At 41.5% G+C, this 13,291-nt stretch overlaps 1 protein-coding gene across 1 annotated transcript in view; it reads right to left on the bottom strand.

Annotated features, from left to right (window-relative positions):
• Positions 1-10,231, bottom strand: part of CMTM8 (CKLF like MARVEL transmembrane domain containing 8) — a 35,225-nt gene extending 24,994 nt beyond the window's left edge. The window contains exon 1 of the mRNA XM_058833523.1: positions 9,925-10,231. Coding sequence (XP_058689506.1) covers positions 9,925-10,092 — 168 coding nt within the window. The 5' untranslated portion in view covers positions 10,093-10,231. The remainder of the gene's footprint in view (positions 1-9,924) is intronic.
• Between the last annotated feature and the right edge of the window lie 3,060 nt (positions 10,232-13,291).

Here is a 13,291-nt window from a genome sequence, read left to right as displayed (position 1 = left end):
TACAGTTCTAAAATACTACGGTATTTTTCATAGTTTTGTTCACCCACAGCTTTATGAAACCATTAAAGACGGATGTCTCTTACTGAGCAGAGCCTGTTCTTTCAGTTGCCCAACACCTCCTCTCTTAAAACACCATTTTGCTAAATTCTTAGTGTAGAAGCTGCATTTTCTATGTTGACTTTCTCTGTCAAGCCTGAAGAACAGCAGATGAAAATCATGCAAAGTAGGCCTTTGGCAAGTTGCCCTGAGCTGCTGGACAAAAGGGCTTGAAGAAACGAGGTGGGGAGACGACAAAAACCAAACCCACTACAGAAGAGAGATGGAAAAGAGAAGGACTTGGGACAGAGGCAGAGGGGTGGATGAGAGAGAGACAAACATGTTGAAATACTTGCAGCTAAATATGCAACACCTCCAGAAACAAGTTCTTCACACATCTTAATTCTATCCTTGGTTAAGTACACAGTATGGTATAATCTATAATTTTCTGACCACATACTTTCCCTTTCTCCACACCACCACCTGCATACAACAGAAGGGAAAGCCTCCTTCAGAACTAAAGCCTTCCCTTATTTTGCTTTCTGCCTGTTTACTTGTGTGGCCTGCAGAACTGCAGCTCAGAGCTTTGCATCTGCTTGGGCTCTTGAAAAACTCTGTGTTATCTGTATTGTCCCACAAGTCGATCAATAAACTCTTAAACACATCTCTATGAGCTAGAGTAGTATGCTATCCCAATTGTAGACAGTGCACTAAAATTAGGATCAAAAGCCAATTCTTGCCAAATTTCTGGAAAACTCTTTTTCCACAGTGTTTATTATGGCACTGCATTTTGCATCTTTAGAACACAGAGCTCCTACTCACTTTCAGACACATCTGACAATAATCGCTTTTTCTGCAACTCAGACCCAAGGTTGGGGATTCAGAAAACAAGGAGTAAAGTGAACACAATGAAATGTAGGGCTTACTTGCCTTGTCTAGCATCCCATAGGAACATTATGGTACAAGCAGAAGATAAAAATCAAATTTTCTAAGGAAGCAATTAGCCAGGAGACCATCCTCTCCCTTTGAATAATCCCTTTCCTTACTCACATGACTTCCTCCAATGCTGTGTGCACAATATCCCAGTCACGCCTAGAAAAGCTCTTCTGTGCAATGACTATGACAGGAGTTTCTTGATAAAAATAACATGATCAACCAGATTTTGACTGGATTCCAGTACCTGCACACAATTCAATATGAAATCAACACTGCCAGGGTAAAACCAATTTTGATGCTTCTTAATTTCCAAGACCTTAATAACATAATTTTTTAATTGTTTATTAAATACCTATACACTCTTTGAAATAAGCACGTGGGGTCCCTGATAGCAAGGTACATCACAGTTTACAAACTAAACTACAACCAAATCAGCATGAATACTGTAATTTTTCGGTCTTGTTTTCCCCGCTAAGGATTGAATTAATTATAGCATCACTCTCCCCAGCATGTATCATAGTTGTGTCCTGAGCCTGTAAAGGACAACTGTGCACTTGTTTATGCTTTCCAATCCACAGCAGCAGTAACAGGCATCCACCACAGACTCACCTTCTCACCAGACCCTTGCCAGTTTGCCCTACAGTGGCTGTCTCTGGCTGGGCACAACCAAAGCTGATGTTATCAGTTGAAGTGCCATTTTAAAGACACATTGTATAGGTTTTCCTTTTGTTAGAGGCTTTTTTTTTACCTCTTCCCCTGTTTCCCCAGTGCTGAATTCCTGCCTGCAACACTCTGTCTCCCTTTTTAAGTTTCACCTACAGTTCCTCATACTTTTCTCAAAACTGTGCTGCCCCATTCAGCCATTACCCGCCATAGGAGCCAAAGCCTTTGGAATACCAATATTGTTGAATGTAGAGAACATATGCTAAAATATATATTAAAGGGACAGACTGAAAAAAAAACATTAAAAAAAAAAAAAAGAAAGAAGAAAAGGGAGCCTGTTAACAGCTGTACAACTTTGAGGCTAAATAAATGGATCTGTGCAAAAACAGCATCACCTTGAATATATTTAAATTCAGGCCTGGACACAGCAGCCACATTTAAAGCTGTTGATACAAACCTTTCTTGTTTTCAGGTATGAAGCAGAGGTTCTTGACAGATTTCCTTTGAAGTTGTGCCCATTAGGCTACCAGTTAAACACAAGAAGTGATTACCAGAGTACGATCAGAGAGGCTGCTTTTCCTATGTGGCCTCTTTCCAGGGTCCTACTTGGAACGTTTTCAATTTATTTATTCTTTATAACTAGATTATGATATATCCAGAGACAGACACCTTGCTGATTGCTACCATGCCTATTTACTTTGTCTCAGTTCTACTGAATCTGATTTTAGCACATCTTAAATCAGACCAGAAACACTTTGGCTGCCCAGAACAAACCGTGCAGACTGCATGCCTCTAACAATTCCAATTTGTTGAAACTGGTTTTGCTTTGCTCTGAAGATTTTTCTCTCAGCAAACCTGTGGTTGCATCAATGCCATCTGCACACCCATACCTCACAAAAAGGGTCAGTGTAAACAATCAATATTGCGCTCTAGCTTGGCAAAAATGCAGTCACGACCCAGACTGATCCGAGCCTGTGCAGTGAAGAGATCTGGCAAAGCCTGGATACTGTTTTAATACATATAAAACCAGAAGCTCAGCCTCCTGAAGTTCATTAACCTAAGCATAACACCGTACTTTCCTTGGACCAGTCCCAGGTGCCACTGAAAGCAGTGACTTGATTCTTTCCTTACTCAGTCCCTCCTACACCAGAGTTTTAAGAGTTTAAACCTGATCTGGTCCTTTCAGAGGCAGGTGAATTAGTGCCAGCAGCTTCCATGGGGAACCGGCTCAGGCCACAGGAATAGAACTACCTAGCCAAAGGCCTGATGGATGCTAAAAGCTATTTGCTGTTTGACCCTAGAAAAAAAAGGGCTAGGTCCTCTCTGCAAGGACACACTTTCTGCTGTTTTTCAGAATTCAAAGGGGAAAAAACTGCAGCAATATCACACAATACAATATCAATACACACAGTACAGTACTTTATGCAAAATAAAATGAAGCTAAAACCCATATATATATATATATATATATATATGTATATATATATGCATTTTATCTACAGGACCATTATAAACAAAATACATGGCACTGTTATTCCCAGAAGAGAACAGAAAAGAACAGTAGGCTGAATGAGAAGGCAATCAGCAGACAAGAACAACACATCATCATTCCCTCCACACTTGCCATTTTGAAAGGTTCACAGTCTCCAAGAAAACTTTTCTGTGGTTTTGAGAATGCAATTTTTAAGAAGAATCTTTGAGGCACCACTGCTCCAACCCTGTCTGTTGGTGCTACACAGGTGGTTCAGAGCACAGAACACAGCAGACACATCAGCAGGCTCCCCAGGTACACAGGAGTGCTCCCATCCAAAGGGCAGGGACTGAAAGGCATCTGCTTTTGCTCTATAAGCAGCATTTTGTTAATGGACTCAGAAACCTGGGGGCCATTAATGATTTTTCAAGAATTGAGTGTGACCCATAGGCAACTTCTTTCTGTGTCCTTTTCCCGCTCACATTCTTACTACAGTGCCAATAAATACACCTCTTCATCATACACTGCATGGAAAACAGGGTTCTTTGGATAGGCAAACACTGCTTCAAGAGCCTCTAATCTGTGGTCTTAATAGTGTATAATAAATATTTACAAACAGAAAGCAGGAATGATAGTGCAGAAAGAGAAAAAAAAGAATATAACACAATGGGAGAAAAAAAATCCCAACTGAAAACCAAACTAACAACCACAAAGAAAAGACAAGTCTGGGATCTGAATTAATGTTAGGAAAAATGCACCATCAGGTGTCTCCATCATTATCAGGGATCTCCATCAGGCACAGACTTCCCATAGTATGATTACCCAGGGATTTGGGACTCCTGTACATATCTGGAAAAAGGCAACTTTCAGTAATGCAGTCAGAGTCTCTTTGCAACTATATCATCGACTTTTGTCCTCAGACCATGATGGTCACCTCAGCATTTACCCTCATGACTCACACCCAGCCACAGCATCATGCTAAAGCTAAGCACCTGGGAAGCTCTGCTTATTCCATTAGGAATAATGGGAGAACTGCACATTTCACTATCATACAGACACAGGCCACTGAAGCCCAAAAAGATTATTTAAAATTAAGTTTGTGTGCATAAGAATTTTTGAAGGCACCAAAGAAAAAAAAATAATTCTAGAGTTTGGGATGGGGGGAGGAGGAAGGATTTATATTATATTCACTACCCACTCAACAATAAATTAGATGTTTAAGTATGACTTTAAAGCATTCTTCTCATGAAGAGATAATGACATTTCATACGTGTTGTACCTTAACTGTGACGTATTGAGAATATTTTGCATTTTTGACCTTTGGTAAAGTATCTTCATTCAGTTTAATAGACATTTTCACCCTCCTACCACTTTAGCCCTAACACTGTTTCTCTGCCATCACTTGGAACACGTTCAAAAGGTTCTGTTTTCTTGTGTCCCCCAAACAGTTCTCCCTTCCCAAGGAAACACCCTGATCTTGTCCAGGAAACCAAAGACCTTACAGGAAACGGAACTTTAAATAACCACATGATCCTAAAGGAAGATGGAAATCGTATAGATGTGTATATTCAGTACACTAAAGACAGCTAAGGGTAACACCACCTAAAAAAGGCAGAACTAAAACCTGACTTCAGCGAGAGTTTTGTCTGATCAAGACCAAAGGAGAAAGCTGAGACTTTATATAGTGTGTTTTCTCATTCATGCATAGGAACATGAAGCTGCTGGATGAAGTGACTGACTAGTCACTACAGGGTTTGGTTTTTTCCATTCAGTAATTCAAAGTGAATAACATTAAAATATGTGCTTGTGTACATCTCCTCTAGGCAAAGCACTTGTTCAACACGTCAGGAGGTAGCTCAGTGTTGTCAACTACTTGCAAGCAGACACACTATGACTGGAGTAAAAATCGCATTGTAAGAAAAAAGAAAAAAATCTCAACCGCTCCTGAAAGAAGAGAAAATCTTGCTGCTACTCAGGTGAGGAAAAGGGCTCTTTGAAACTCCCTTCATGCTTCTGAGCTATTCTTCTGAGTCATTCCACAAAATGGGAGGGCAGGAGGAAGATGGTATATATACATAAAACTTTAAACTGCAGTCAGAGAGGGCATAAGACTAAAAGAAAAAGCTAAATGCAAGGAGAGCTTTAAGTGCAATTTTAGTATTTTAGCTTTTTCATGGTAGATCATCCCCACTGTATTATTTCTATTTTCCTTAACATTTAAATGACTATTGCTGACTTAATTCAACACTTGAATATCTGTAGATGAGTTTGATGCATCTCTCAGGAAAAAGAAAAAGGTAAAACATCTATTGAACAAACACTTGCACATTTCCAGTTGTTCTGGTTGGGCAACCTCAATATCTTAGATCTGACATAACTTTCAATATCTATTTAATATTCTGAGGGTCACCAGTCTACTAGAATAAACAAAGTCAACAATATTTCCTTTATGAATTGAACCTTCAAAGGTCTAACATTTGAAGAAGAATAATGAACCAGTGATCAAAATTATTTTTGTTGTCCAGAAACATAAATTTGAACCACAATTTTATGTGCTGCTAATAAAGTACATAATTTGCTATCAGGCTTCTATTTCAAATATCTATTTTATTTTGGGTATTTCAAAGAATAATGTGCATAGAACAGCATAAAGAAATGCAACTGTAATTACAACTTACTAAAATTTAGACCATCACAATATCTCATGTGCAGCAGCAGCCTAACAACCTTCTAAACCTTTCCAAGCTATATAAGTATTTGTTTTTGTCAAGGTCAAATACCTATCACAAGCCTTAAAATCAGTAGTGCAAGTTTTACAAGAGACTTCATCTAGCAACACACTGATGTGAAGCAACAATCTGAAGAGATCAATGTCATCCTGCTAGAAAGTAAATATTTTTATAACTACATCCATAGCAACCACAAAACTCTCCACTTCCCCAAAGTGATCCATAATGTTTGACTGGAGAAGCTGATTTAAAGCTCTGAGAAGGTATCACTAGCCATCATTTTTCTTGGCCATAAAAGTCCCAGGAAGATAAACGTAGCTTTTCTGGGCCATCATTTTACAGAAAAGAAACACTCAAAAGATATCTCTAGAAATCGCTGTACTTGCTCATTTTGAAACTGTAAATCCTCCAGGGGGACTGGTGGTGCTACACTGTAGGAATCAGTATCAATCATTTTATACGGTGTATTTTTACTTCAGTGTCAACCCAGCAATTGACATCTCATTTTCTCATTTAAAGACTTTCTGTAACACCACTTACATCTTCTATACTACTTTTCACCAATGAATCTCAGTAAGCCTTACAAAGATTAGTACACATATTCCATGAAAGGATGAGATATTCTAAGAAGTTAAGAGATTCAGATAAATTAATTTCCAATAGTCAGTGGCCAACTAAGGCCAGTAAATCCAAGTCTCCTGAGTCAGAAGCCCCTGCCCTGTCCAGCAATAAGTGCTTTAGACTTCCTTCCATGCACCAAAGTTACGTTTTACACCAGTTTCCAAAGGCCTCTCAGAAACCCAGAGGCATTTTCTATTTTGCTCTTTCCACTGAAATAAACTGACCCCAGTTTTTTCCAAGCAAGTGGCAGGAAACCTTGCACCTGCTCTGGTCCTGGAGGCAGACGTCAAAGGCAATGGAAATCTGTCAGCACCAGGTAATTTAGCCTACACTTCAGGCTGCATTTCTGAGTTCATTCATTCTAGATGTGTGCAGTGCTAGACTGAAAGGCATTACAGAATTAAGCTGAAGCAGGTTTAGGTACATAACTCTATTATTGCTGAATAGGCACAGTCAGCCTCATCCCACATTTACACAGGCTCTAAAGCAGCCACATAAAGGACAGATAATACCTGATCCATCATAAAACCTGTCTTTATAAAGCTAACTCATTTTGAACAAATTTGAAACAGCAGACTGAGTTAATAGCAGAGCAGTGCTTTGCAGGACTACAAAGAATCTCTGAGAAGGAACTGTTAGGCTGAATTTACTGTGCCATTAAATCACAGTCTCAGTGCAGATGTAGGCTGGTTACCAGCACACATGGAAATCCACACAGCAGTTAATTAATCTTCACAGTATGCAAATTAGGGAAGTGGGAGCAAAACTTGATCAAGATCCTTCATTTATAGGGCTAGAATGTTTCATTTATGTGATAACTTTCTGCTTTTCCATTCTTTTTGGTCAAAGAATAACACAGATTTGCCCCTTGCCTACACAGAGAAGAGAGCTCCAGTTTCAGAGCCAGGAGACACAGACTTGCACCCCTCCTGCTGGAGGCCCATTGCTGACTGACAGCAGCAATAATCAAATATTTATGCAGCCCCACAGTGCAAACTCTCAGAGCATTTAGCACCATTGTTTTATGCCCCTAGCTCAGCTTTAACATGGACATGGGATCTGGCAGATGAGTAGCTGCACTGATAGCAGATATTACTAAAAACACTTCTCTCCCCTGTCCATGTCAAAGGTGTCGCAGAGAAGGGCACCAGAAGCAAAGGGATGGTCCTATCACAGCAGCTGTTCTTTAGAGCTCAGTGATTAGACTGGAAAGGATCTACCAGACTGCAACTCCTGAGACTGAATTACATGCTGCTCTTATTTACAGGTTTGAAAATCCTTAGCAGAGGGATCGTGCTATAAGCTGGGGGATCAGTACCAAGGGTCAGAAATATCCTGAAGGTCCAATTGGTGCAGGCAAGACACAACAATCAGAACAGGCTGATTTAGGGTACCCAACTCCAATAATGTTGAATATGCACAGAAGGTTTTGAAATAGAGATCTTGGGATCTCTAGTCATGCTCTGTTATGGCATATTTTCTCTCAGGAAAAAAAACAAAACAAAACAACAACAAAAAACATACCGAACTGGTGGAAAATGTTTAACCAAAACCTGATGCCAAATATATATATATATATATATACATACATACAAACATACACACATACACACATACATATATATATGTGTGTGTGTGTAAACTCACTATTTGATTTTAGTACCTGAGGTTATTTCAGCTAATTCCATATAAAGGTCTACATTAACATGTTTTTCTTTAATTTCACGGAAGAACAGCTACTTTAGCTGCTTTAAAATAAGTGGAGTTAAGAACTAGAAGTATTTCCTTAAAGGCACTATCTATCAGTAGATATTCTGTAGGACCTGCCCTACAATTTTCAATTTCATATCAGAACAGTACTCTGTTCTCTAAAATACACCATCACAAACCAGTAACAATTAATCTACCTTACAGACTTTTATTAGCTCCTTTGAGTTGGTCAGGTACCGCTCATCTTCACATTTTACAGTTATTCTAGGAGTTAGGAATGGCTGAGAAAAAACAAAATCCCTCTAAAAAGCATCATCACTGTTTAGAAAGGTAAGCTGCACAACCTGCCAACACAAACTAGAAGGCACACTTCCAACAAAGAGTAAGCAAGAGCCTGTCCATGCCCTGTGGCCATGTAGCTCAATGTGAGTGCAGCTGATCCAGTATTCACAGCCAGGATGAATATATGGCATTCCAGCAGGGCTTGGGAAAAGCCTTGGGCACCTCTGTAACAATCTTCAGTGGGATCACTCTTCAGATAAAGTACAAGAAAGGTACATAACTCTGTTGTAATTACTAACTGAAAAAGAGTGGAAAAGAAAGCAGCTATTCTTTCAAAAACTTGTTTATTCACAGATCTACCACAGCTTTGACAGTGAAACATCTTCTGTATTTAACAGCCAAAACAAGCCTACAATCACCTATCAACTAGATATCGACAGAACTCCCAAGGACATTGGCAAACAGGGTACCAGCTGGTAGCAGGCTCTGACTTCACAGCCTCATCACTATTGGCTTGCACAACAATCTGGCATCTCAGTGCATCCTCTCTCCAATGGTACTGCTCCTGCCAGAGGTCCTACATCACATATCGGCCTGAAGCTTTGCCTAGTTATTTTAACTTTGAAGTCAGCAAAACCAACAGCCATTCCACTGCTCTGGTGAAGCACAATGTTTTCAAGCCTTGAAAACGAATGTGGTCTGAGAAGTTAATCCTTGAAGCTTCAAGACAACAAAAACTTCACACAGGAAACTCAAAAAGTTAGTTGGGGCAGCCAGCTCTTTAAGATCTTTAATCATTAATAGTGGAATTAAACACATCATTTTTAAGAGGAGATGCTGCGTGTCTGTTGCTCGACACACTGAGGGCCCCCAGGCCTGCAGAGGGATCCTGGCGTTGTGCTGTTCACCACCTACCACTAAGGCAAGTGAATTTAGCGTTGCCTGGCCCTCTGTACGTTCATTTACACCGAATGGACTACCTGCAAAAAACAAATTCACTACCAAACCCAAAAGGTGCCAGTTAATCTCCCACTCTCCACAGGTGTATCTAGGCACTAAGAGCGTATGGAAATATTTTTTATTGACCTAGGAAACAAAGATAAATTGTTTAATTAACACTCACGTCATGACTATTTGTGCGCTATAAAGTGCGAAGCATACACAACCAATGTGGCTACAGAAAAGTCTCCAAAACTCAGTTCCCGGTCTGCCAAAACTCGTCTTTCCTCTACGGGACGTGATGATACCGCAGATACTACGGGAGGCTGAACAGACCGCGTGTGCCCAGCGCTGATTTTCCAGTTTCCCGGCGGGACGCTCGTGTCCCCGCCGCGGAGCCTCTCTTGCTCCCGCGGGCACGGAGCCCCGGCAGGCGCAGCGGGCGGTGCGCGGAGGGGAGCGCCCCGATCCCTCACCCCAGCGGTGCCCGGCCGAGGCTCCCCCGCCCCTCCGCGCCCCCCGCCCCGGGTCACTCACAATCTCGGTCACCATGAGGAGCCCGGGCACGGTGCGCAGGAACTCCCTGTCGTAGGCGAGGGTGCTGGAGCTGGCCGACAGGTTGGCGGTGAAGGAGCTGCTGGTGGTGGTGACCGTGTGCGAGCGCGGGCGCGGCGGCTGCTCCTGAGGCGGCACGGGCGGCTCCATGGCCGGCGCGGAGGCACCGCCGCTCGCCGCTTTGTGTGGCCCCGGCGCCGCGGGCAGCCCCCACCCGGGCGCGGGGGAAGGGGAGGAGGAGGGTGCTGGGCGCCCCGACCCGGGCCGGGGGGAGGATCCGGAGCGGGGCCGCCCGCCCCGAGACCGCCCAGCCCTCCCGCCGTGCCCCCGGGGCGGGACCCGGCGCTGCTGGTGCGAGGCATCCCCGGCGCTAGGGAACGAGGGTCAAAGCGCGTCCCCTCTCAAAACCATCTCCTGGCATCCAGGACTTTTACACACTTGCTATCCCGCCTGCTTCCAGTGCAGCCGAGGAGCCAAGCTGAGCCACCGTCCTGTGTGCCACAGCCCCATGGGCCGGCCGTCATCGTCCCTCCAGGCTGTCACCCCCGGCTCCACGGGCAGCAAAGGCTGGCAGGAGCCCTGCTGGAGCTGCCGGTGACTGTCCCTCCTGGCTGCCATCGCCTGGGAGAGGAACCACCGCGAAGTGCCGCGGGAAGGGAACAAGAGTCGAGGAGATAACACAGCCCTCTCAGAGCTGGAAATAGGGTTTTTGCTGGGGTCTGCCAAACAACCAAGAGGCTGAACGACACAAAATACTTTTAAAAGCCATAAAAGTCATTATTGTCCTACTACTATTGTCATTATTGACCTAGTACCTGGCAGTGTCGAGCTGTTTCTTAACCTGTATTTTTAATTACTCCAGTTTGAAGTGGTTTTTAAAAAAAAACAAATCCAAACATTTCTGGATCTTTTAAGAGCTTCTAAAGAGATCTTCCATTCCACCAAAACCATGGGGTTTCAACAATAAGCAAACAGATTATAGTTATTTTCAATGTTCAGGAGCTCTAATTAGCAAAGGACTTGCATGTGGCCATTCAGTAAAAATGAAGTGTTTTCCACATGTCTGGTGGCTATTGTCCATGAATTGTTTACTGCTGCTCTCCTACTGGATAACAAAGGCTGGATTTTGTGGTATTACCTTTCAGCAAGGGGTTGAAGCAGCTGGGGAGGGAGGAGGAGGAGTATGGGAGAGTTTCTGCCATAAATACAGGAAACATGAATTACCCAAAGGAACTGTTCTTGTGCATTATTGTGCCTCCACTCACAGTATAAGTGTGTCACAGTACAGGCTCCATGGGCTTCTTGGAATGTGTATCTTGGCTCAGGCTCTGTGGAGCCTTCATGTCCTCTAAACTCTGACTAGGAAAAGAAGCAAACTGATTAGGAAAAACATGCAATTTGATGAAGCCTTTCAATGTAAATGTTTTAAACACTGGTGACTTTTTGTTTAAGATGGCAGAAGAAATGTGGCAGAGTTTTGCAAACATGAACTGCAGGTCATCAGAACACGATGCCTGTCACTCAACATGATAAGATATACAGATAGCATCTTTTAATTTATTTATTTATTTTTGGTAAGGAAAAAAAAAGACCATTAGTAAACCACACATTCAAACCACTGAACACAACTTTTTAATCATGAAACAAGGAATTTTACACTTTTTGGCAAAACCATAATTTTTTTTTTTTTTTTGGTGGTATTAACAGCATTCTGTATTTTTTGTGTTCCTATTTTATTCCTTTCTATTAAATGACAGTTGATATTTTAAAGGAACAGAACATACCTGTGCACTGGTCTGTTAGGAGGCCTGCTTCAACTGGCTTACAAGTAAGAAGTGTTTTATCTGATTGTTCAGCACTGCCAAGGTTCCTTCCAATGCCAGAGTTACTTTGCAAAGCCCCTGTTGCCGTTTGTGAGGATCCACTGTAACAGCATTTATTTTTCCCTCTGAGAGATTCCTGTCTTTTCAGCTTTCCACCTAGAAGATCAGTAAGTAAAAGTGAGGAAATGTGGGGCTAAAATTCATGCTGCTATCAAAATTAACACTAATTTCAAAGTTGTTCAAGCCATTCACATCACTTTCCCTTTGAGAAGTGATTTATTTTACACTGGATCTCACCATGTTTGCAGGATGTTAGTCCTCTCAGTGTTCATGCATAATTCTAAAACTCTATTTATTTTGCTCCCTAAACTCTTGAGGGTCAGTGTTGGTTTTCTTTCAACCATTAGAATCAGAGCAATAAATTTCATTGCTCTTGGTCTGCACATCTATTATTTGAGCATCCCAGCTCCTGTAGGGGAGAAAAAAAAATAAAAACACAGATAAGGAACTAATTGTTTTCTGCTTCAGTTATACCGTATGCTACATACATATACTGTATGCTTTCAATGTCTGTTGTAGAGGTCTAGTATCATGATTAATTCAACAAGAACTGGAGGGCTACACTTGTGGGCAATTTATCTGAACACTGGCTGCCACTCTGTCTTCCCTAGTTAGATTATTTTTCTCCAGCAAACATATTCAAAGAATGAGTTTCACTAAAAAAAGGGGTAAACACGCCAGAAGCTTTTCTGTATCTGATATTCCTGGAAGAAAATTCATTCTTTAACTTGACAACATAATACTTGACATTTTGAATGTTGATTGCGAGGCTCTAATTTTTGTTTTGCATCCTTGCACTGAGGGCTAGAACTGGAAAGCCTTCAGGGACCAGCTAAGCCTAGCTAGATTTTTTTACATGTAGATAGCATCAGAAACAGAATAATTGAATGCTGCTGCTTGAACAATCAACCTTTTATTACAGAACTACCATGAGAGAATAAGGTGGCCCATTTTCTTTATTTTAAATTAACCTTTAAAGGGAAGGATCGGCAAAGCTTTTAAACACCAGTCAAGATTGTAACCTCTTGTTTGTCAACTACTATTAGGAAGTAAACTGTGATTAGGAAAAAAAATATGCAATTTGGTGAAGCCTTTCAATGTAACTTATTTAAGAAAAAGCAAAATAGTGGATACCAGTGTTATCAAGTTTCTCAGCAAAGGGATTACTCCTGAACGTCTCAATGTCTAATTAACAGATTCTTCCATTTAAGCTGGTTTTGTTCTCAAATCCTGAGGTATCAACATTTTTGACATTGCTGATCTAGTTCTCTAGAACTATCTTCTTAGCAACAATCTGGACAGCTGGAAGTGCTAATTAAAGTAGACTCACAGGACCAAGGAGTGGAGCTGACTGGAATTTCCTGAACTGTTTCTCTGGTTTTGAAATATAGCTTCCCTTCCTCCTTCCCAAATCCTAGAATTTTCAAATATTGAACTCAGTCAGACTTTTTTTTTAGGTAAATAAA

Source organism: Poecile atricapillus, chromosome 2 (assembly GCF_030490865.1).
Source record: "Poecile atricapillus isolate bPoeAtr1 chromosome 2, bPoeAtr1.hap1, whole genome shotgun sequence".
Taxonomy (NCBI): Eukaryota; Metazoa; Chordata; class Aves; order Passeriformes; family Paridae; genus Poecile; species Poecile atricapillus.
This window is presented reverse-complemented; position numbering and strand designations above follow the sequence as displayed.